The sequence below is a fragment of the Lynx canadensis genome, chromosome B1 (genome assembly GCF_007474595.2).
Source record: "Lynx canadensis isolate LIC74 chromosome B1, mLynCan4.pri.v2, whole genome shotgun sequence".
NCBI classification, from domain to species: domain Eukaryota; kingdom Metazoa; phylum Chordata; class Mammalia; order Carnivora; family Felidae; genus Lynx; species Lynx canadensis.
In genome coordinates, this window is record NC_044306.2 from 113,632,361 (window position 1) to 113,658,783 (window position 26,423).

General features: G+C 40.0%; 1 protein-coding gene across 1 annotated transcript in view; it reads left to right on the top strand.

Moving 5' to 3' along the window:
* Positions 1 to 24,378, top strand: part of ELOVL6 (ELOVL fatty acid elongase 6) — a 143,353-nt gene extending 118,975 nt beyond the window's left edge. The window contains exons 4-5 of the mRNA XM_030313254.1: positions 14,113 to 14,264; positions 21,248 to 24,378. Of these exons, the coding sequence (XP_030169114.1) occupies positions 14,113 to 14,264; positions 21,248 to 21,672 (577 nt within the window). The 3' untranslated portion in view covers positions 21,673 to 24,378. The remainder of the gene's footprint in view (positions 1 to 14,112; positions 14,265 to 21,247) is intronic.
* The last annotated feature ends 2,045 nt before the right edge of the window (positions 24,379 to 26,423 follow it).

Here is a 26,423-nt window from a genome sequence, read left to right on the forward strand (position 1 = left end):
TAACCAACTGAGCCACCCAGGTGCCCCCATCACCCGGCATATTATATGTTTCCTGATGTACTATATCTGTCCCTGCTTTAAAATGTAAGCACTAAGAAATGCAAGACCTATCTGTTGAGTTTACTCTTGTATTCCAGTACCTAATGACTTATCCATATTCTTTTTTAAATTATCCAGGTCCTAAAATTTTAGGCCTCTCCCTCACCCAAAATAGTACCTGGCACATACAAAACACTCAAGAAAGAATTGGTTGAATGAATGAATGAATGAATGAATGAATGATTAAAAATCCCTACCCCTTCCCTGTCTGGAATTCTTCAGACTGGGACTATCTGCAATTCTATCAGTTGAAAATTTCTCTAACTCCCCAGAAAGAGTAAGAGAGTTTCATTCATTCTCTCCTCCAATCACATTGTCTTCTAACATCTAATTGAGAAAGTAGGTGAATTTCCTATAGAAAAGGAGAAGCAAAAGAACCTGTATTTTGAAACTCAAAGTTTTGAAGGGCCACAGGTTACAGGAAAGGAAAGGAGTAACAGGAAGGGAGAAGGCCAGCAGGTGAGACCAGAAATGCCAAACACAAACCACCAACCTTCCACTTGTGCTCTTGGCTATATCTTTTATTTCTCTTCTCAAATATCAGATGGAAGCGGGCTTTTCCTCCAGAAGAGAGAAAAACTCTAAAACCTCAAGGGCACCATCTTATTTGCTGGGATGGCTGGGAGGTGAAGGGACAGAAGTGGAAGGAGTTCCCCCTTGTTTCTCCACACTCACATGCAATAATGAAGTGAGAAGACCTTCTCCCTGAGAAAATTTACGGGATCTTAGGAGTTCAGGTATGCATGATAAGGCCATTTGGAAACTCCAATAGCCTGAGGATCTGTGAAGTAAAAGAAAACAAGCATGGTGTCTCAACTTTTTAAAGCCTGTGTTTGTATTATCCAATCATGATAATCATAAATGTCACAGCACAGAAACATCCATTGAGTTCCTATTATTTATAGGTGCCTGAGAGCCATTTGGTAATTCACAGATACTACTGTCTAATATACCAAAGACCTTTAAGGTAATTTGTGAAAACATACTTAATGCCATTTTAAGCTTTTTCTGCCTTGAGGGTTAAAAAATGAAATTCCTCTGTGGAAAGAAAGGAAATACTCCTAGGATAGGAGTGATTGAATGTCAAGTCAATCCAGGTGCAAAATGTACCAACTATCAGCTTCTATGAGGTCAGTGGAACATGTGTTATAGAAACATAAGAGATGAAAATATTTCCATAAACCTGTGGTCCCAACCAAGAAGCTGAATGGGCTTGAAAGTTTTTCCAGTATTAAAACAAGGGATCTGAGCTTTAATGCTCTCCGTATTGATTTTGGTAGCATTGTTGTTTTCAACTGTTAATCTGTTAGTAGTCAGATATGATTTCTTACTAAGAGACAAATGTGTACATAGATGTCTTTTCTTGAATGTTACCAAAATATTGTCATTAAAATCTAACAGATTGACCTTAAAAGATGTTTTTGTGTGTGAGGAAGAAAGAAAAGCACAAAATAAACAGAATAGGTAAGGGCAATTTAAGCCTGTTCCTAGCCCTTAAAAGTTCACAGAACCCAGTTACTACGAGTGTATGTGCTTAGACAGAAATTAGAGATTATAAATGAGAATGATGTAGTCAGGAAAAGATTCATTGATGATAGTAGTGGTATCAATAGGAATGTTTTACTGTCAACTCAGTGATTTTTAACATCCATCAGCAGATGTGATCCTTGCGACAACTTGTGATATAGGCAGAATATTAGAGAGTGTCACCTCCATTTTATAAGGGAAGGGAGAAGATTTATGACACATCCTCTAAAGCACTCAATAGGTGAAGAAGACAAGATTAAGAATCTGGTCTCAGATTTTCTTTGCCCTAATGCCAGGCGGCCTTTCTGACAATACCTTAAACTTGTAGACGATGCCATAGTTTTCAGACATATTTTCACGTGTATTAAATTCTCAAGAGCTCTTATATTTTCTTAGTGATTAACATTTTATTAAGTCCTTACTACGTAAATAGTCTTATTGAGGGATATGCAGGTCTTATTTAATCGGATCAAGACAGGTGAAATTTTATGTATAAAACTTTTCATAGGCATGTTAAATAAAAGCAGCCACTTTGGTCATTTTCACTTTTTGCTGCTAGTAGATACAAACTTGTCCTGTTTGAATTCTCTACTGAAAAATTTGAATTAATATGAAAAATGGAAATAGGAAGCAAGCCAAGATCTGTAGAAAAATTAAGGAACAAAGTGAATTTTTCCTCTTTAATTAGACCTAGTATACACAAATGGATAAAAATGTGCTTCTCTATACTATGATTTTTGTTTTTAAAATCATTTTGCAATTAAATTGGGCCCGTGAGATCCTGTTGCCTAGTCGTGCAGGACTGTGGTGGCTTTGGTTTGGGTGTTGAGATGCAGGAGAGGGGAAATTCTCGGGCTTCTTTGGGCAAAAGTAAGTTCGTGAGGTGGGGGTGTGAGGAGTTCAGAACAGACCATTTGGATGTTCACAAATGTCAGGGTAGCCATTCCAGTATGTTGATAATTTTAGGATGAGAGGTTCTGAACTGACCACAATTTCAGGGACTGTTAAGTGCTGCTGAAGGTTTCTTGCTGGGGTTTCTTTTGGGGGAGCACATGAACTCTGCAACGCAGTCACTGCCAACGTGACTTATCTCAAGAGTGACCAATGTGGACTCCAACTTTGCAGTTGAAGAGTTTAAAGTTGAGTTGCACCTGGAAGTTAAATCCCCATTGATTCCTAGGATTACCAGTACAAAGGATTTTTACAGCCGCCACTTTTTTAGCCAGCAGAGTTAACGTTCTGAGATCACTGGCCAGTTGCTAAAAATTAGGCACTCTAGCAAGTCAGTAGTTATCACTGAAGAGCTTCAGTCCATATCTGTCTATCTGTCCAACCCCTCTAATTTCTTTTTTTTTTTTTAATGTTTATTTATTTTTGAGAGAGAGAGAGACAGAACATAAGCAGGGGAGGGGGCAGAGAGAGAGGGAGACACAGAATCCAAAGCAGGCTCCAGGCTCTGAACCGTCAGCACAGAGCCCGATGCAGAGCTTGAACTCTCGAACCTTGAGACCGTGTGACCCAAGCCGAAGTCAGACACTTAACCGACTGAGCCACCCACGTGCCCCAACCCCTCTAATTCTTGATGCTGGTGGTTAATTGATCTCATTTGAGAACTACTATATTTCTGATGCAAAAAAGACTGGGGTGATGGGGAGGCTGACTCTCAGAGCCCTTATCACATAAAGTTCACCTGACAAAGAGCTCACCAGATGTTTCAGGCCCTGTAATTCTCTGGAAAATTCCTCAGAAATTTCCCTTGAGGTCTGTATAACCCTATCAAAAGCAGATTTAGAAAGGAATATCTTTTCTCTCCTACCATCTCTTTCCAGTGGTGGTATTTGAGTGATCTCTTTAAAAACTAAACTCTTTTTGATAAGAGTGAGACTTGGCTCAGGGCCTATCACCTAGTAGGTATTTGTACTTAATAAATATTTGTGAAATGAATATTATTTAAATTTACTTTCTTTGGTATTGTGATTAGGATTCTTCAATTACTGTGAACAACTATGAAAATTCTAGAAAAAAAACCAGTGTGCTGCTTAAAAAGGTTATAAAAATTCATCTGATGGGTTTTAGAGCCATAAGCCCAAAGGAATAAATGGGGCATATAAAGAGCCGCAACTTCTCATATATGTTTCCTCTCTTTTTGAACTCACACAAGTTTAGGGCTGGAATCCTGAAGGACATTCCCAGTCCCTAAATTTAAGGATGTGGAAAACAGAGTCATAATAACTTTCTCTCTCTCTTCTCTCTCTCTTTGTTTCTTTTCTCCCTCCCTTCCTTTTATTTTGTTTTAGTCTGGGGGTTGGGTGGGAGTGGGGGAGACTGTTTTTACAACGTTGACCTTAAATAAAAGAGCCAGCTATTTTACCAGCAAAATGAGTTTATTTAGGAATAGCAGAGAATTGCAGCTCAGGACAAGCCAACTCTGGCAAGTCCAGAGAGCAGAGGGGAGGGGCTTACTCTTAAAGGGGAAAGGAGAAAGCTGGGAGGGGCTGTTATGGCTTCTCATTGACTGAGTGTGGTGGTTTCTCATTGCTGGGCTGTTGCTAGACCAGAAAAATTCTTCCTCACTCCTGCTGGAGTATGTAAATTAAGCTTCTTCCTGTTGGGGATTTCAAGGAATGCTTCTTCCCATAGGGTGTTGTGTATGAGAGCTCTCCCTTCAGGGCTTCTGGACTCTTGTTTTTAAAAAGATTTCCGTTATTTTCACAACAGAAAATGTTATATATCATGATTCAAGTACTCTTCCAATGAAATTTTCATTAATCATCCCTCAGAAAAAAAGAAGTTTGGTTTCCTCATGTGGCTATGAAACCTAGTTAAGACTGTGCAGCGGAGTGAGTGGGCCAATGCTATTAGTCTTAGCACTGAAATCATCACTGTCCTAGTAATTTGATTAAGAGTTTTCTCAGAGCAACAACATTTTTTGTAGAAACAAGATGACTAATCACTTTATGTGATCTTCGTGAGTTTTTTGGCTTCAACATTAATCTTTACTACTGCCCACCTTCATCTTTAGGTTCTTTTGAGTTCATACAACTCCCCTATTTTAATTTTCTGCTGTGCTTATTTGGGGTCACTAATGGTAGCACTTTATCTCTTTGTTCCCATTGTGAAAGTCCAGAAATCAGCACATTGTTCTTTGAAAATTGTGGGCCAGTCTCCACTTGCTCCAGAGTACCTTAGATAAGATCCCATCAGTAGCTGAATAAAGAAGATAAGGCAAAAGCAGAAAGTGTACCAATCAAAAGACATTAATTCTGTAGAATTTAGCAGAGCTCTAAGGTTTAAAATTCAGGGTCAAGTGTTCTCATCTAGCACAACATTGATGCATAGATAGGTAACTTGCTTCATCCAAAGGTTCATGAGGTAGGAATTATGGGTAGGGGAGAGGCACAGGCAGGAAGGCATCTTGGAGGGTGAAGACTCCAGACTCCAGACTGAGTCCCTAAACCAGAGTCCTTCATGCTTCCATGTTCAAGATTCTGAATCAGTTCTTAGGGGATGGGTCCTAGACATCAGAATTGTTTTAGACCTTCTCGGTGATTGTAATGCCCAATCAGGCTAAAAACCAGTAAGCTAAGAAAGCCTGGTAGGGAGTTTGGGATCAGCACTGGGTAAAAAGCAAAAGCACTGGAGATACAGTCAGAGGATTCTGGTACTTAGTAACCGGGTGACCTTAGGCCGGTCCCCTGCCCTCCCCATGCACATGTCTTTGTCTCTATAACCAGGATAATGATGCTTCATGAAGTTGTAAAAATAAAATTTTATAATGGAGGAGATCAATAAAGTTCTTCAAATGCGTAATATTGTGCCAGCGTCTAGCACAATGCTTGCACAAAGTCAAGTACTTGTCAGCAAGAATTGAAGCTGGCACTGTGGTCTGAGAATCAGGGTGATGTTAGGCAGTGACTGCCTTCCACTCGGGCCCCAATGGGGCTAAGTTGTTCTAAGGAGATGAAATTAATTCCTATATCTCAGATCACAGCATAATAACAGTAGCTCAAATAAAAGTAAAAAAAAAAAAAAATCCTGTCTTTTATGGCACACTGTGCAATCTTGAAATTTCAAATTAAAAGTAAAATGTTATGAGTTCTATAGCCAGGTATTGCATTTCTTTGGGGAAATTCTAATTGAGATCTATGATGGTACCAATTGCCCTTATTATTGATATTTCTTTTAATCTCCCTACCCATCCTTACTCCCACTCTGCCAGGCTATTTTAAGGTTATTTTTTTAAACTTGAGCCAGCATTTCTTTGCCTTGTCAGGTACCTGGAGCCAGTGTGTTGTATTATATCCACACTGCATATTTCAGATGCATGGACTGTACCCCACACTACTTTCTAAGCAATATTCAGACCTCGTAAGGCTTTTTCCTTTTTTAAGGCTTAGATTTACAAGTTAAGAGAATAAACTGATACATCAGGAAGTGACTTGAAGTCAACCCATCCTACCAAACACTGAATAAGAACGTGTGTTTGAGACTGAAGTTTTCTGGCTTATCAGGGGGATCTGTGGTGAGTAGAGAGAGCATCACAGAGTATATGCCCACCGTCTGTCTGTCAGGGAACCATATTACCTGCTAAGATACCTTCCCTGTACTGCAAGACTTTCTGCACCTACAGCTTCTTCCACGAAACCTTCAGCTCCAGTAGATTCCATGCTGCAACATGTAACTTTAATTAGGATTCATGAATATCGTTATCTGTGTTGCTATTTAACAGTTAGGTACCATTGCAAGAAATGTAGTAGAAACTATTCCATGTTCAGGGCTTAAATGATAGTTTTCCAAAGAGGCCTTATCTATCCTCCCCTTCCTATTCTAAAGTAGGCTCTGCTTTTCTACTCGGTACTTTTCTGTCTTAACATGTACCTAAGTTTGAAATGATTTACTTCTGGCCTTTTTCATGATGATTGTTGGCTATGTGATTCCCCTTTAGACTAAAAACTCCATCTAACGTGTCTGATCTCAAGGTTCCTGGGTGGTTCAGTTGATTAAGTGTCTGACTCTTGATCTCAGCTCAGGTCGTGATCTCATGGTTAATAGGTTCAAGCCCTGCATCGGGCTCCATGTTGGCAGAGTGGAGCCTGCTTGGAATTCTCTCTCTCCCTCTCTCTCTCTCTCTCTCTCTCTCTCTCTCTCTCTGCCCTTCCCCTGCTTGCATTCTCTTTCTCTCAATAAATAAATAAAAACTTAAGAAAATTAACATATCTGATATCTGAAAAGTAAAATGGTCATTATCTAATAACATTTAGACTTTTAATGTATCCTTTCTTATTAAGAAAAAAAGCCCAAGGATTATTTAGCATCAGATTATAAATGTTAGAAATAGACATTAAAAATCAGGTTTCTAATAATCTCTTTAAAAGAGCATCACATGGCTATTGTAAAACAATTCTAATAAGAGTCATTGCTAACAGCTGAAGGGTTTTTTCCATAAATATTTTTATAGCCATCAATACATGTACAGGTAACCTTACAACCTTTTTTAGATGTACACCAGTTGGATCATACCACATGGAATGTTCTGTTCCTTACATTTTTCACTTAATCATCCTGTATATTGGAGCTTTTCCATGTCAGCACCTAAGGCAGATGTACCTGGCATACTTTATAGTTACATTGTGTCTATTGTAATTTATTTTACCTTTCTCGCATTAGTAGACTTTTAGATTTTGCAAGTTTACCTAAATGGTAACTTCTGTTTCCAACAGTGGAAGTATTACATAAGATGTATGTGTTTTCAGTTTTGACGTATATAATACGCAATTTTAGCCTCGTGTGTCTTAGTCTATAAGTTGTTTGCAAGACTTTGTAATGGAGATGTCTGATTAAAAATTCCAATCAAGATAAATGAGTCAAACCTAGAAATGATCACTCAGTAAAAGATAAAACTGTGTACTCTGACTTGTTAGTGGGGGAGTAGGGGAAGTAAATTATCAAAAGTTACGATGTATATTCCCATTTAACTGCTGGTTTATTGGGGGAAAAATGCACATCTTGATGCTTGATGATCTGTTATGTTAGTATTGCAAAGTGCATTTTTAACCCAGGCTAAATACTAGGCTAAACTAAAATAGACATTCTCTATTTAAGGATGCCTGCCTTCTCCTTCAGAGAGGTTTTAGAAGCCGGATTGCACTTGGTCAATAGAAACATGATACTGACATTCAGATGCCATTATTCCATACCGTAAGCACCATAATCATGTATCACCTCCTGAGTCTAAAGACATTAGAGTAGATTTTTTGGTTGTTGTTAATTTACTTTAACCCATTCTGGGATTATTGAATATTCTTCCTACTCTGAAAATTGTCAGAGTCTATGACAAATGGTAGTTCCAACTTTTGTTATCAGGAAAATCAGTGACCTCCACTATGTTTATAGAGTTACTACTGTTAGATCAGCTGTTGCCATGTTTTGACAACTGACAAAATCTCGCACCTTTTTTCCCCCTTTTTCTTATTATAGGATACAAGTATACTAAAACATTTCATTGCCCAATCCTAAAAGTAATTACCCCTTTGGTTATTGAGTTAATAGGGTGAGGGACTTGGGTGGCTGGCACTTCAGAATAAAAACCTTTCAGAAACCTTGTTCTGATTCCAAAATACCTTTCATTTAAATCGAAGGCCAATGAGGGAACAATGTAAAAGTGAGTTTATCTACCTTTGACATTCACGGTGAAATAACTGAGAAGATGAGTGATGATTTATACCTAAGAGTCTGTCTACCAAGGGCAGAATTCTGAAATTCTGTGGTTATTGCTGAGATTTTTCCACTTTGACTTCCAGATGGCAGGAAAATTGGAAAGCTGGAATACAGAGTTATTCACCCTTTTCTCAAGGTTGACAAATGATTAGGCCTCATGGTAAGAGCCTGGGTTTGAAAGAAAATTTGCCATGTCTCTCACACTTCTTTAGAAAGGACTCTAATTCTTATGCTTGTAAAAGAAAACAACTAATACAACCTGAAAATGAGAACTTGTTTTCCAAACTTTTACTCTAAATGTTTCAACATCTGTTTAATGTAGCATATTATATATCCAAAGAATCCCGACCAAATACATATGTGTACTCTCCCAGTTTTTTCCACCAGGCTCAATGCTAGTGTGCCATCCATGGGCTGACTGATCAGGGATTAATGTTACATCTCAACTTCCCACTAAAAAGTTTATGTAAGGCCTTGCATGCCAGTACAACTGTGATTGTTTATTCATTATAGCAATTGTAGCTAAGCGCCTATTTAAACAAATTTTTTTATTGTCAATCTAATATATGCCTGCTTTAAAATAGTCAGAAATGTATGTAGAGACGGTTCCCTTTTCTACCCCCAGAGTATCATAATTAATAGTCCAATAAGCATTCCTGGTACCTCCTCGTGCCATGGCAAATGGCTAACAATGAAGAAACAGACTTCTTCTGGACAAAGAATCTAGAACATTTGTTTGAGAAGCATCTTAGGCTAATCAGGGCTGTGGTTTCCCCCAGATCCCCGTTGTGCCTAATGTAGCGGAAAGAGAGTGGAAACATCCACCGCTCCTTTCACGAAGCTCTTTCCTAGTCCCTTCACTATTATAATCAAAATTGGACCTTGACACAAAGAATTATGTATTTCTTTTAAAAAATGCCAGTGTGACCTTACAGCTGGGAAAAAGACGTACTAGAGCACTAATCTGCCCTCATTAAACACAATGGCCCAGACTCTCAGCCGGTTTGAGGCCCTAGATTTAGAATAATCTTTTATCATTTGGTTGAAAGATAAATTTTACATGAAGCAGATGCTTCTCTATACCAACAGTCTCTCCTTCAAGATGTTCTATGGAAAATGCTGATTTCACATCCAATTTTGAATTTGCTGCTTGTCGCCTGTTTTGTGAAAAGTTGGCTCATGAAACACTTAACAATAAACACCTTCTCTAAAACACTTAATAATATGAACAATCATCAGTGCAAATCAAATTCTCTGTATATGTATTTCTTGACTTTCATTCAGGGCTAATTAGCTTTAACCTCTTTTGCCTGACCCAGTGAGGTTAGACAGGTAAAAGTGCTTTTCCAAACTGAAGAACAGACCAAGTAAAGTGGCATTAATAGCAATGATAAATAGTAATAAAGTAGTAATAATATAACAAAAACTGTTTTCAGTTATACCAGAGGCTGTGTGCTAACTAAATACCTTACTTGTATCGTCCTACAAAATTCATAGAACTAATGTGCACGTTAGATAAGAACATTTCAGAAAACAAAAACTTAGAGACGTTAAGTCACCCAGCCATGAAACTAGCAAGTGAGAGCACTGTGCCTGGAATTTGTGGCTCTCATCTGTTGGAATGGGTTAGAGTGGTTGAGAGTGTTGATGCCATGTCCAGGCATGGCCAGAAAGAGTGTCAAGATTGATTAGGAATGTCTGCCATTGGTAGACACGAGGACCGGGGATAGCGGAGCATGGGTGGCATATTTGTCTTTTACATCACAGTGTCTCTCGAGATGACGTAACTTAGGGAGGGGAGAATGTCTCCGGATCCAAAGTATATTTTGATGTATAACAGGGCCTTGTGCCCACTTGTACTAAAGAGCCACATGGTTCCAAAGTATGCTGTGGCCGAGATGTGCCAGGGGCAGAGCTACTGGCTTCCCACAGATAACAATCATCCCATTGGCTAAGTGGCTCCCTGACGGCTCCCCAGCAGGAGCATTGTCACATCACAACAAAGTGCCTTTGCCTGCAGACACATGGGCCTGATGGCTGGCACTGCCGGTTTCCCTGAAAAATGCACTGTCCTCTGTTCTGAGTCAGCCTTATTGTTCAGAGCTTAGGGAGTGAGGCTTAGGCCCAGATATGGGACAATAATATGTGCGATACGCTCGTTGCCAGCAATATTGTGGCAACATCCTGATACCTAAACTTTTAATTCTGCAGTGCTCTGAGGTGACCTCCATCTTCCCTGACCCCCAAAGCTTGAACACCTATTTATCCCCAAGTCAAATACCACCTCCTCTGAAGTCTTCCAGGACCGCCACCACCACCACCACTCACCAGAGTTACTGGTTTGTGTCACCTCGGCATCTAGGACATTGCCAATAAATATTTAACAGTTGAAGGAACAGATTAAACCGTACCGATACTTAAGAAATTGGACATGAACTACCATGATTTTTGAGACTCGAGAAGGTGAGAGGACAGTGACTTTTCCAGAAGTTTGTCCTCGGATCTGCTCTGATCACGGGTGAAGTACAGAGTCTAGCCACACAACCTAGTAGAGGAGGGGCTCTGCTTGCTGTGTTCAGGGGGCCGGAGGTAGCAGGAGGGATGTGCTCCGGACAATATGCTGATGGTTCGGAAAAGTCCTAGACCAGGGACTAATGAGCAGAGACTGATAACGTGTTGAAAGCATGTCACTTGTGTGTTTCTCTGCTTTGGGCTTGTACAACAGTCATTGATGTATCTCCCACTGGTTTATAGAAAGCAGATAACTGACGTAGTAAGTTGTAGCTTGACTTAGATGTATTACATAGCCACGGAAATGTTAACTAGTGTTCAAAGGTCTACCGAAAATCAGATCTGGTGTGTTGTGTCTGCTGGGATGCAAGTAATAGAAAGCAAAACCCCAAAGGGCTTATACAATAAGAAAGAAAGCTTTATCAAAAACAAGAAGCCTTGAGGTAAGAGGCATTGGTTAATCCCGCAGCTCCCTCACATTTTGAAGGGATACTTTGGCATCCTCTCAGAGGCACTTTTGTCTCCCCAGTAGCTCCCTCCTGTTTGGAAAGTAGCTGCTATGATTCCAGGCAATTCACAGTAAAGAGCAAGTAACCTATCCCCAAAGGCCCCCTGCCAGCCCTGTCTTCACATCACAGTTGGCTAGAAGTGGGAAGTAGGTCAATGCCCACCCTAACAAATCACTGGGGAAGGGAAATGGGATTGCTAAAACTTGCTTAAGTAATTAGGATTTACTCCTAAATTGAAGATAGTGTCACTTTCTTGGGAGAATTATGAGTTGGGAGAGACAACAAAATCAGGATTCTTTTAATATGGAGAAAGAGGGAGGGGTTTGGCAACTTCTCATATTATAATTTAGCCGTCATCTTGTGAGGTAAAGACAACACATAAAAAATCAGTTCAGGTAAGACAGAAACAGTTTCATTACCTGAGTTTACCAATGAAATCCAATCCTCCACACCCAAATTAGGACAGTTTGTTGACTGTAAAGACATAGGTCATCCCACTAAGAGGGGACATTTCTTTGAGATAAGAAAGTGAGAAGGAACAGCCTTGAAAGAACAGGGAGAGAAGCTCCCTAAGAGGACATTTCTTAGGCAAAGTTCCTAAGGCAGGAAACTGAAAGGATAAGAAAGCGCTGGAATAATTGGCTCACAGTCACCCAGAAGACAATGGCAGGTGGGAAGGGTAGAGATGGGGGACAAAGGGACATTCACAGCCTTGTAGATTGTGTTAAGAAGCTTGGGGGTTTTATTCTGTATGCAATGGGAAGCTACTAAAGGATTAGATAAATCCTAAGCAGAATCATTTTATATGTTGGAAAGAGTAACTCCATTTAATGTAGGCAGTATATCCTTAGAGAAGCTACTTATAAGTCCCAATAAACTGTTGCCAGGGGAGCCTGTGTGGCTCAGTCAGTTGAGCGTCTGACTTCAGCTCAGGTCAGGATCTCGCAGTTTGTGAGTTCGAGCCCCGCGTCAGGCATGTGCTGACAGCTCAGAGCCTGCAGCCTGCTTCGGATTCTGGGTCTCCCTCTCTCTCTGCCCCTCCCCCACTCACACTCTATCTCTCGCTCTCTCAAAAATAAATAAACGTTTGAAAAAAAAAAAGTTGCAAGGAATTCAACTTCTTCACATTGGTTTTATGCAAAGCTGACCTTTAGTTGGTAGATGCCTGTTTATAGACCCTGTAGCCCAGAGCAATGACTTCTTCGGAAGCAAACTCTTAAGACATGCTGAATAAACAATAGTGCCTCTGAAGAGAAATGAAAGCTCCTATTTCCCAATCTGGTGAGGCTGCTACTCACTTCAACAGTTGTTCACTGGTTAATCTCCTAACTGACTTCGACCTTTGAAGGGGATGCTGCCAGGAAAATGATGGCCAAGTACATCTCCCCACATGGTCTGCCAGCTTTGCTTTGTCACGTGTGTGGTCTGCATGGTCTGGCACATATGCCTGGGGGATCAGTCTGTAACGGAGGCTGCCTGTTCCAGCTGCAAAGGTGTTTCACACCTCGGGTTGCTTCACTGAGTTCAACACATTCCAGAGCTCTCCTGTTTCCTTAAAGGCTCCTTAATAAAAATGTCATAAGTCGGTTTGTTTTTCAACAGTCTTTGAGTACCTATGCCTGTGTGGAGACAAACACATGACGGAGTTTGAACAGTGTTAGTATGTGGTTATGGAGAGCTCAGAGGAGTGAACCTGAATGGCTTCCTGGAGGAGGTGACAGTAGAGCTGAGCCTTCTTCTGGCTTCTGTGAGACAGATTAGAGTGGAAAAGGGTAACCAATGATAGTAGTGGTTTAAAGGCTGCTGCTGGGGTCCAAAAAGATGCCATGGAGGTCTACATTGATGAGGCCAGTCCAAAAGTAAAGGAAGAGTTGGTGGAGAGAAATAAACAGATACTCGAGCAATAGAGCCGGGGACTTCGAAAATGATTGGACATAGTGATGTGGGAAACAAAGGCAGAAGGAAATGTCGGATAAAATTAAATCTCCTTATAACCTGCAGCCCATTGACAAATACTTGAGGCAGGCACAGTAAAAGGTTTCTCCGGGAACTCCCTACTGTCATAATGCTAATGCTTTGCTAGAGGGAAAAACAGCCTTAGCTTGACAATAGCTAGGCCTCCAGGATCCTGTGAGTCTTCTTTAGCATATGAAAATCTCGTTGGAAACTTCCACTGGACTTTACCTCCCGCAACTTCATGGTATATAACCAGTCTCTCCTCGTGGTCCCGGGGCAGCTCTTTCTGCCCACAAGTCCTTTCCCCATGCTTCAACAAAATCACCTGTTTGCACCAAAGATGTCTTCAAGAATTCTTTCTTGGTCGTCGGCTCCAGACCCCTCGCCATCGCCCCAAAACCTCATCAATAGGACAGACTTGAGATGATTCCAAGAGTTTTCAGCCAAGCCCATATCGTCCCCAAAGGACAGTTCTCCTCAAGCTGAAACACAGAGGTCACTAGACTTCCTCGTGAGAGCCTGCCCTGGATCCATTCCCCTTGTCCATGGCCTTTTTGGGGTATGCTGATGAAGAATAAGTGGCATTGTGTATGGTTTTCAGAACAAAGCACTGCGAAGAAGTTTTGTTACTCTTGCTTACAAAACATTTTAAGATGCTTCTGGGTAAATGCAAATGATTATGAGTCATCTATACCTCTTTCCCACGAGCGGCAGACAGTCTTCAAAGTGTGAGTAATGTCAGAAATGAAATTATTTTCCTGAATGTTGTTTCTTTTCTCTTTTCGTTATGAAGTATATTCGGTGCTCTTCGAACTGGTGCTTATATGGTGTACATTTTGATGACCAAAGGCCTGAAGCAGTCAGTTTGTGACCAGAGTTTTTACAATGGACCTGTCAGCAAATTCTGGGCTTATGCATTTGTGCTAAGCAAAGCACCCGAACTAGGTGAGTGTCTTCTCTCCTTCCGTTTCCACCCCCACCCCCTCTTGGTAGCTACACACCCACAGTATTTATCTTAAAACAAAGAAACGATTTGAAGGCCCTGTTTTATTGGTTGCAGGAAAGTTATAATTAATGAATTTGAGAGTTCTTGACTAACTTCCGCTATCTTCTCTCCCCTCCTTCCTTCCTTTTCAATAATTGTTCATGGTATATACAAAGAGCAAAATAGTTTATGCAAACATGCAGACTTCCAAACACTACTGAAAATACACTGCCAGAGCATGTAAAATCTACGTGGCCCCTTCTGTCCAGCACATTAGCAGCTGTGCTAAGATGCAAATATGGAGGAAAATTCGCAATGCAGCAATTTCCCAGTCCCACATGGAAGCATACTTTCATCCTGCTGTTAGATTCAGACCTGGAAACTAGCCTTTCATTTGGGTATCCTCATGTTCTAAGTAACAAATGCTAAGCATTGGTTTCTGACGTTTGATTTTAATCATCTAAGGAACGGGCCTTGGAGATGAGGAATACGGCCCACCTTCTAGAAATTAATCCAAAATAACTCCCAGTGTATGTAGGGTGTTTTTTTTTTCTTCTTCTTCAACTCTTTAACGGTCTTGAATATAAGTGTGGCATAGGTTAGCAGAAACTGTGGAAAATTTGTGACTAAGGATTTGACGTGGATGTAGTTCACCAATATCTTTGCTGTCGGAGAAAGTGATCTGCTGGTGATCATAAACTCTGGGTTCATCCATGAGCAGTACTGGTCATCATCTCACAAACTGGTTTATATCCTCAGGGAACACCTATTCTCTGGGTTTTTTAATTTTTTATATGGAGTTAAGAATTGTATTATTTAGTTCAAAATATTTATTTATAGATTGTATTCCCTCTCCTGTTTCTCCTAAAAAGGGGGTTAGAGGTTGTACTTTCACTATAAGCCATGTTACAATACAAACTACCCAGAGTCTTTCTTTAAGGTGTCCCTACTTCATATCCTGTGTCTGTTCACAAGGGAGGTGAGATCTCTCTGATGTGTATGTTGACAACCTACCACTTTCTACCGGCTGCTTTATATATCCTGCCTACAGAGAACTGGCAATTGATTTGAACTATTGGTTTGACTATTAGTTTCCCAAATCAAAGACAAGGAAAACTTCTTCAGAAAACCTTTCCTAAGAAAAGCAGGGGTATGGAGAGGGGTCCTCTCCAAAATAAGTAGGTCATCGTTGTGTGTGCAGAGTCTATGAAAGCAGACTTAGGGTGAAATGCATTAGTATGGATGTATTCATTCATTCACTTAATATATTTATGTTAAGCACCTACAATGGATGTTTAATAGAGGCTGGAATAGAAAGTCTAATCCATCTAAAAAGAAATTTAGAATAGGAGTTTTATGAACCAGGCCACAGGACGCTATTTTTTTCATGTTTGAATTGAGACCACAAGCTGTCAAATCTTAGACTAGAAAAATGTTTTCCAAACTTGGAGCCATACACAGTGCCTAAAACAGATGTGTTTTTAGGAATTTCAAAATTCTATGGGAACATGTTAATTTTGTGTTTGCATTTATAGATGAAATAAAAGATTGTCTTGCCAGATATATTTCTTTCATAGTGATGCTTTAGATTCATAGAATTTCTGAGGCAGATTACTTTTTCTCAAACAGGGGTTGGTCTAAGAATATGAGCGTGCATTCTCATATGGGTTTTGTGACATTTTCTTTAAAACCCATACATTATTAATGTTTGAGAACTATTCACTTTGAGAAATATCATATCCCTTTGACTTAATTTATACTGTATAATAAAGATCCTGAACCACCCCCATCTTTTTTGATACAAAACTGACTATAAATATATGAGTACAGTGAATACTTGAAACCTGTAACACCACCCCCCCCCACCCCCCGCATATTCACCACTGAACACTCTTCACAATTTCTACCTTACTACCCTCAACATATTTTTTTTCAAATCAGCAATGGTGCTTCTATGCTTCTGGCCCTTAAGCCATAAATTGCAAAGAAACAAACTCAGTCTTTGCTTCTAGAAATCCTTTTCCTTGCAAGCGCTGCTTGTCTGTGTTCTGAATTTTATGCCATTGTATTTGAGGGACTTGAAACTCAAAACAGTCCCTTCTACCTTTAGAATAATTTATCGAAGAGCCACCTCAACCTATCTATAGTGGTCATTTTTCTTCAAAGACGTGAGTAGACCTCTACTGTCTGTCCTCCCATCTTCTGTTCCAGATTGACATCAAAGTTTTAGGATGGCGGCCAGAGTTAAAATTTCCAGACTAGAACTATTGGTGAAGCATTTTAGAGGTGTTTGTGCTGTTATCCTGTGTCTTGTTAGAGTGTTAGTCCAGGTGATGCTAATTAATCAGCTGTCTTATTTAATCTAGACCCAAATTCACCACTCCCCACTGCCCCAAGGTAGACCTTATAATTGAACACAATTCTATTCCCTCTTGAGCCCAGAGAGAGCTGTACTGTAGTCCCTTGTGCCATTGTTTTGATAATCTCTTTCCCTAAGAAGCCTCATGCATCTTAGTGGGTTGTAGGTTGGATATCAAACACTCCATTTCTTAATAGTTAAAATATAGAATTGAAGTGTTGACAATGGGCTAAAGAGTGGAGGGGGGGGGGCGGGAATCCTAAACTTAATCTGGTTCTTTAATGACATTCTTCATGTAGTTTCAGGTTCATTATATAGATATTTTCATGGTCAGACTGCTTTGTTTTTCTATTTTAAAATATGTTTTATTTCCTTTTGAATAGTCTGGAGCTCATTGACAATGGCCTTCCCAAATTAAACTGTTGAATCAAAATAGATCCAAAGATCAGTACCAGTTGAGTGCCTCAAGAGATCGCCAGCCCCTAGCCCTAATTCAGTGAACATGTTTCTTGAATGCCTTCTTGTTCATTTTGGAAGTTAAGACTCTTTTCAATTTTTTCATTCTTAGAAAACATTGTTTCTACCACTTAATTAAGAAAGATTTATCCACAGGGCACCTGGATAGCTCAGTCAGTTAAGTGTCCAACTCTTGATTTTGGCTCAGGTCATGGTCTGATCTCAGGTGGGTTTGATATCGCCTCGGGCACTGCGCTGACAGTGTGGAGGCTGCTTGGGATCCTCTCTCTCCCTATCTCTCTGCTTCTCCTCCACTCACTCTCTCAGAAACAAAAAAAAAAATAATAAACTTAAAAAAAAAAAAGGAAAGAAATAAAGATTTATCCACTTGGATTATTTAGAACTTTTCTTATTTTTAGGTCCTAAGCTCTGCTGTTCAATACCCTAAGATTCTGGACTCCCTTATGTGCAGCAGAAAGAAAAGGTTCCTGTGAGAAGAACAGTTCTTCTGTGTCCAATACTGAAACTCTGTTTTCCCACCCAAACCTACATGCCTGCAGTTTTCGCTATACTTTTCTTTGGGGGCTGGTGGGGGAGGCGGGGAGGGGGGGAGGGATGGCAAAATACACATAATGTGAAACTTACCATTCTCAGTATACAGCGCTGTGGCATTAAGAACACTTGCATTACGCACAACATCGCCATCATCCGCCCCTAGCACTTTTTCATCTTCCCCATTTGCCACCAAACATCAAATCCTATCACCATTCCTCCTTCACTCAACTCTTAATAGCAAGAAGGGCTTTCTGTTTCAGCAGAAAACAGGGAGCTCATTTCAGTGAATTATAGAGTTACGATCTATTACAACAAATGAGAAGAGAACCGCCAACCTGCTTTGTGTGCCAAAATCTTTGCGCGCCTACTGTTTGAATTATATGAAAAGCTGCTGAGATCTGCTTTTGTGAAAACTTGGAAACATCTGCTCTGAGTCTATCTAGGTCCTTGCATAGTTGAGCTCATCATTGTTTTTGAAACTCTGACTCAGCAGAGCTCCAGCTAACTCTGCGAAGAGGGGTATAGCCATCTGTGACAAACCACACACAGTGGGCTGTCCGTCTCCTGGTGATTGTGAGCAACCCGGGGGTTTCCAAATGCTGATGGGCTTCTCCAAAGCCGCACAGACACCTGTACTTAACAGGCACACAGGCTGAAGGTGCAGTTCAGAAGGGACACTTAGGAATGAGAAGAGCACACCCTGCCTGCAGACTGAAAATAGCTGAATCAAAAGTAGTTAGAGAGACAGTGGTAGGGAGAACACGAACCAGCCGTACCTAAAATACATGATGTGGCTGAAGCGTCTAAGAGTCAAGAGTCCCGCTGCTGATTGTTGGCCAACATTCTTTCCATGATGCCAACCAGAACTTTGGCCAGAAAAGGTTGGTTGGCCAACATCAAATAAATACACAATCCCTATCTTTGGTTTGCATTTGTAGGTCACTCTGTAGCTTTTCGCAGGCCTGTAAGTACCATATCATGGCACGACTGGCTCATGACAAGTCAACTGTGAGATTATGTTGTTTCCCCAGAAAAAAATAATTCATAACTTCCAGAGCGGTGTGACATTGCATCTCAGCTGCAGTATCCAAAAAAAAAAAAAAAAAAAAAAGTAGGTGGTCTTAAGGGAAGCCCTTCTGGAACCCCGCCAGTTTCCCCTTCCCCTTGCCCAGGAGAATCTGCTATTCCTTAGGTCAGCAGCCTCCTTGGGGATACTAACCTTAATAGGGCATTGGAGGCTAGCCCAGAGAGGCTCCAGGACCTTTACTGGGAAATCCCGTCTTCATTACTCCACCTGCCATCCTGTCTGTTCAAAAAAAAAAATCATAAATGAAATCAAATCAATTTTGTTTTATAGCTCTCATGACATGTCCTTGACCTCCAGCTCCCCCATTTAAATGGAAATACCTAACGTGTCTCAGATCATGCCCCCTACTCGTGAGATGTGAGACTCCTACTTAGACAGGAAAAACACAAAATCAAGTTTCAATTCCAGAACTCTAGGCCCCACTTTTCGTTCCCAGTTAGCTTATTCTAATATGGTCTGTCTTTTGTCCCCTATTACTCTCCTCACACTGAAATTGTTCTTTAGACAATACAGTTTTAACATAAAAGTGATGCTAGAGTTAAAAATCAAAAGAATTAAAAAGGATGAGGTGCTTATTACTTTACAGCAAATAACTTTTATTGCAACATGGTTGGATGTCATGGTGGATTATGTACATTTCTGTTCATGCTTCGAGACTCATAAAAAACATCTTCTCAATTATGAATGACTGAATTTGTTTTTAACATATAATTCCTTGGACTTCTACCTTCTTTCCACTTTGAACAAAAGTAAGCTAGAATTACTGTGTCTGCATTATAGTTTACTGAGCCAAGGGAGGCACAAAGTAGTAACTACACAGAAATAGTGGATCTTTGACAGGCACACGAAAATAGCACAGCTTAACACTAAGAAGTAGACCCCGGGTCTCCTGATACCAGTTCTGTCCCTTAAGTATACAAGTCAGAGTAACTGTCACCATCAATCATTATCAGTCTGGCTAACATTTAAAGGCATAATATGCCAGACATCTCATAAGAGAAAAAAGGACTTCCAAGAAAATTTGATAATATGTTCAGAAATACAGCAACTGATAGCTGTCCTTTTCTGTTCTAATGTCTAACATATGAAGTGATAATGTCTAACAATTCTGTAGAGAAACAAACGAATAGCTTCTGCTGAATGAAATGGGGCACCACCTATGTTATTCCAACCATGACCATCAGAACCTTAAAAATCTTACCCAGACCTCACGTTCTTTGACTTTCCGAGTGCCAAATGTTTTAGGGCATCCATGAAGTATATAAGGGATAAGACATGGGTAAATACTAATTCCCTTTGTGCTTAATTAGATTTCAGAATGAGACGAGGGGCCTTCTAGTTCTCGTTGTGCAAAGCAAATCAAATTCCAAAGGTCGCAAAGGATGTTGGGTTTTCCTATATCTGAGAAGAACCAGAGAGATCAGAAAGATAAAGGAGCATACATCCTGTTTTTGTCCCACATCCCAATGTCTTTTCCACTTCTTTCATAGTTGTGTATGGAATTATGTATATTTGTGACTAAGCTTGCTCTTCATCCATTTTCACATAAGTTTTTCTACAGTATATTTTTTGGAATCCTTAAGGCTTTTCAGAGAATCATTACGTATAAATAGCATTTACCTACCTGAGCAGAATCCTAGCGTCTATAACATAAATTTCCTACCTTAGAAACAGAGGTCTTTTTCTTCAAGAGAATATTGTTAATAGATCCTGGAAAGCTTTCTCAAAGTTAACTCCATAAAAATGTGTGTCATTTTTAAGTTTTTAATCGTTCATTGATATAAAATTTTCAGATTACCATCTTCAGCAAACTGGGTAAAAGGTGACTTTTCTCTCTCTGCTTTTGTCTTTTCCTCACATTTTACTTTTCCAACTACTGTATGTCGAGGCTTCACATTTTACAGGGAGCTTACAAAGATACGTTTTTTAGGAGAGGAGTACCTTTTGTCATATACCAAAGAAAAATGGTTTTCCTACTCTAGAGAGGCCTAAGGACATTTTGCTGAGCACTCCAATTCTAATCTGTTTGTCTCTATTGATAAATGATCTGAGAGAAGTCACTTGACTTTTCCAGACAATATGTCCTAAAATGTATGGTCGAATTAAAAATTGGGTAGCATGATTGCTAATGTCCCTTCTAGATCAAAAGTTATGAAGATTTTGTGTAAAACAGGTTTCCAAAAGTAACATTTATCGAGTGTTTTCCATGTGTCAAGAGGGCATGTTGGTTATCTTATTTAGTCCTCAGACATTTCCCAGCTACTGTTGGTATCCCCACCATCATCCCCATTTTACAGAAACTGGAAAATCGTGAGGATAAGTAACTTGCCCAAGCTCACAGAGCTAGTACCATTCCCGGATTCTAACGCCGTCCATGCCACGCCCAAGTGCTAGTTCAAGATGCCTACCTTCTTGTAAAAATGTGAATTACCATTACGTCATGGTCAAGGGGCTCATGTACATTTTTTGTCTTCTCTGTCTTTCAGGAGATACAATATTCATTATTCTGAGGAAGCAAAAGCTGATCTTCCTGCACTGGTACCACCACATCACTGTGCTCCTGTACTCCTGGTACTCCTACAAGGACATGGTAGCCGGGGGTGGTTGGTTTATGACCATGAACTATGGCGTGCACGCCGTGATGTACTCTTACTATGCCTTGCGAGCGGCAGGTTTCCGAGTTTCCCGGAAGTTTGCCATGTTCATCACCCTGTCCCAGATCACCCAGATGCTGATGGGCTGTGTCATTAACTACCTGGTCTTCTCCTGGATGCAGCAAGACCAGTGTCACTCTCACTTTCAGAACATCTTCTGGTCCTCACTCATGTACCTCAGCTACCTTGTGCTTTTCTGCCACTTCTTCTTTGAGGCCTACATCGGCAAGATGAGGAAAACAACGAAGGCTGAATAGTGTTGGAACTGAGGAGAAAGCCATAGCTCAGGGTCATCAAGAAAAACAATAGACAAAAGAAAATGGCACAAGGAATCACATATGGTGCAGCTACAACAAAACAAAACACATGAGCAAACACAAAACCCAAGGCAGCTTAGGGATAATTAGGTTGACGTAACCCAGTAAGTTTATGATCCTTTTTGGGTGAGGACTCACTGAGTGCACCTCCATCTCAAAGGACTGCTGCTGGAAAACCCCATTCCCCTTTCACTGTCAGTTCTAGGACAAATGAGAACAAAAGTGAGCCAGAGGCACAGAAAGAGAGAGAAGTAGAAAGTAAACAAAGGCTATTAACACTATATGAAAAAAAAAAAAAAAAAACGTATTTACTAAGTGTTATAATTCTCTAAGAATGAAAGAAGTTTACTTAAAAAACCATGCGAGCACATACACACACAATCCTTTCTAATCTTTTTTGACACTAAACTGGAGCCAATAGAATAGATAAAATGGAAGAGACACAGGGTGGGTATCTAGAACAATAATGCTTTTGCGAAAAGTAAAACCTTTTAAAGAAAGGTTGGTAGCTGTAGCCCCCAAAAGAAAAGATGTCTTAATCACCTCATGAAAACGGATGTAAACAATTGTATTTCAACTCAGAGAAAGACTGGTATCTTTCCCTTCATAGCACAAGCTCAGGCTAGTGGGTTTGCTAGAACCAAACGGGGCACAATACTTTTCCAAGGTTCTTCCTGGGAGGATGGAAACAACGCAGCCCAGTTCCTGAAGGGGCAGCTCCATCGTGGAGCATTTCTGATAGTTTAACTGTAATTTCTACTCTGAAATGAGCTAGAAAGGATTATCCTTGGTTCAGTTGCCCTGGGCTTTGGAACCGAAGAGTAAATACAGAATAGAAAAGGTGAAACTCAACCAAATGATTTGAAAATGGATTCTGTACTACCTGTGAAAAGATCCAGCCGGATATCACTCTTGAGCTGGGAAAAAGGGGAAAGGACAGGAGGGAAAGTAGGGGGCCGAAGATGAATACAACAGACTACGCATACCCCTCTCTATTTGACTTCACACACACTCATAACTTTCCAAATGAAACCCTGTTGTACAGTCCATATTTTCTATATTTTTGTGAATTTCAAAAAGAAATCTGCAGGGCTCTTCCTGATATTGGGTGAACACTGTGTTTCCTCATCCTCTGCATTTGCTCCCTAAGCAATGCAGAGGTGTGTAAAGTGCCCTCTGCTGGTCAAGTGGAGATACTTCAACAGACACTTCATGGCAAGTTTGGCTGAACAGTTGACAACAAAGGGCCCCTTAGAGACTTATCCTTCAAATTTTAAATGATATAAAATACTCGTCATATTTTTGGCCAAATCAGAAGACATTCTTCCTGCTTCAAGTCCGCTTCAGAAATTTTTTTAAAAGGGACTTTCGCTCTGGAACTCAGAAAATCAATTTATTAAGAGCCATATTGTTTAAAAAAAAAAAAAAGCTAGATAATATAATATTATCTGTAATATTTCAGTCCTTTACAAGCCAAATAAATGTGTAAACATTCCTAGTATTTCAAAGAAGCAATTATGTAAAATTGTTCAATGTGATATGCTAGTATTCTAATTGGTTAAGTAGCTTCATGATTAGAAAAACTAGATGAAACGATTAGCAGCTACACTGTGTAGACTATACACGCATAACCACACGTACATGCACACAGATGTGGGGTACACTCAACTTCAAAGCCCAAATGCATAGAGACACATTTTCTGGCTAGCAGAAAAGGAAAACTGTTGTTTATCTTTCTTGCTTTATTTGAGAGTGTACAGTAAAAGGGATTTTTCAGATTATTTTTATATTATTTTAGCTTTAATTGTGCTGTCATTCATGAAACAGAGCTGCTCTGCTTCTCTGTCAGAGATGACAAGGGCTTTCTCAGCATCTTGTTTATGTGTGGAATTTAAAAGAATAAAGTTTTATCCCATTCTGTGTGAATGGCTTGAACAATGAACAAAGAATCCATGCAAACCAAGTCATGACTGATAGACCCAGGGTGGGGGTGGGGCTTTGCAGGGGAGGGAAACTGTTACATCTGTGTTAAATTATTGTGAACAGTCTATGATGTCTGGACATTGGTTCAGAGACGAGAGACAATTGACGGAGGGATGTATTGTGATATTAAGGCAAAAACAGGCATGAGCTAAAAAGGTGGGACCTGCTATAACAGCTACTAGGTTCTTAGGATGCAAATAATGTTATTTTGAGCTTTGAAAATCCATGATACTGTGCAATATGCTTTTTTTTTTCCTTATAAAAGAAAAGGAGCAGAATAATTAAAATGAGGAAAAGGCCAAATACAGCTGACTTGAGTTTAACTGAAGGACCAGTTAGAGCTTATCTGGTTGATTTAATTTAATTATTGAATCCATTGATTTATCATTGATCCTTCAATGCAGGTTAGAATAAGGAAATGAGCATAGACCTTAAATAGACTCTAAATGATGCTTCCAAAGCACTTTTATCTTGATACAGGTTCATACTTGTGTTCACTTGTGAGATAATTTAGAATTTTTGTTTACAGGTTGAATGTCTAATAAATAGTTTTTGAATTGGCTAAATATATCTAAAGGCTTTTCCAATGTTTATCATGGGAGGAAAAAAAACCTTAAAAAAAAATTCTGGTATTACAGTTTCAATACAATGTTTTTAACATTCTTGGCTTGATTACTTAATTATATCGAGATAAGAGGCTGGACCACTAGCCCATGGCAAATCTGAATCCTACCAGAGAATTGACTGCCACATAGATAATCCTACTATCAGTTAACATTCCAGAAAAACTTGGGCAGGCAAGTTTTTAGAACTGCCCCTCTATGCTGCAATAGATTATCTTTCTATTGGAGATTTTCCACTGCATTCCAATCCCACCATGTTGACAACATTTCTGGGTTGAAAAACAAACATCCTTCGTTTCATATATAAGTGCATGCAATTTGATGCCCGAGGTCTGAGTATCAACCCGAGTCTACAAGTTTGCAATGAAAAACATTCTAATGAAAAACACTCTGGAGGTTTTATCTGGGCCTTCTAGTTTTGCTAATGAGAAAAGAGTAAATACTGTACTATTTAAATTCCTGCCAGGCCAAAGTACCAAATTAAAATCCTATATCGAGATTCTTATTCCAGATAATTTACCCTCACCCTTCTAGTCACACTCCACTATAAAAACTAGGGGGGAGGGATAGATTGCTTAAGGGGGAAGAAAGGATTGATTATATTACTCTCACTTCCCCACCTCTCTAGTAATGTGGTTCTGACCTGAATCAGAAACTTCATTTGGGTAGGAGTTTTGCAGAACAGAATGGTAGAACACTTCTGGGAAAGAGATCTACAGAATTTTTTTTTTCTAAATCAGATGTGGTATCTTTGTGATAAAACCTGGCACATCAAAGAAACAAAGTGCCTGGAGTAAACTACACTGAGTAGAATGCTCCAGAAGTCTGGCCTCATTCCCAGACTGCAAAATTACCTGGGAGAGACAGCGTGCTCAGGTTACTCTCTTCTCTTTATTCTGATAAAACAGCCTCCCCTCAGAGACCAGGTGTCACACAACTGCCGGCTCCAGCACATCCTGAGGGCTTTTTTTTTGCTCTCTCTCTCGGAGTTGTTGGATTGGCCACGTGCTGATTCAAGAGAGCTGGTAGTGGAGTGGAGAAGATCCAGTAGACTTTGATCCCAGAATCGAGTGCTTTGAGTTGTATGTGGTGGTCCATGCCTGTCTCTTTTAGACACTTGTTTCCCTGGAAAAGTTTCTGTCCCCAAGAGTGTAACTGTGTGAAAATTCCATGATGGAATCCCAGAACTTTCCAGTAGTTCAGGTTTTTTGTTTCCACTGATATTTTGCTATCAGTTCAGGATAGTTCGTCCTGTGAGTCACTGTCTCCTGTAGCTTTGTTAAGTGCTCTCTGTCTCATACACAAGATCTGATTCTTTGCGCCTCAGACCCATTACCATCAAGAAGAGATTTTGCTGAGAATGCACCACAGGGTTTGGCCTGTAGTACGCACACACTGAAGTGAGAGCTAATAAAGCAGCGATACTCTCTTTGTGCCAACAATCAGTATGAAGTGTTAGGACCCAGTTTCCAACGAACCGACGGCCTTGGTCTGCTGGTACCCAATACTTGAGCAAAACAAGGTCAGTGCCATTATAGCATTTTTTTGAATGCCAGTTATGACAGACTCCCAATTATAAACGTCCTCCAGCCACATGGCGGAACCCATAGCTAAGAACACCTGCACAGAGTATCGAAGAATATTCACAAGCCTGTTGAATCATCCTGTTAACTTTCCTCATCCTCAAATACTTTAAAAATTCAGGGCTCATAGAAGGCGAGACAGTAATTCCCAGGCTTCCCTTCCTCCTGAATTACACTTAGAAAAAAGTGAAACAGAAGGTGTTCTGACAATAGAAGAGAAAGCACACGTGCACACCCATGTGTGGGTTTGGAAAGGCCATAATAAGGGCATTTTAATTTTATGTCGGGCAAACAAAAGTCTTGCAGTCAGATACACTTCAGTGGAAATCTAGGCCCAAAACTACATTGTAGTAAACTTCTGAAGCAACTCGTTAAATTCAAGAAACCGGTCCCATAAGGCAGGGTCAAGCCATAATTGCAACCCACTTAGGCCAGGATCGAGGGGTCCTGACTCATGTTGGTATTTAAACACTGTTAATTTCTCAACACTTGGCTCTTGAGA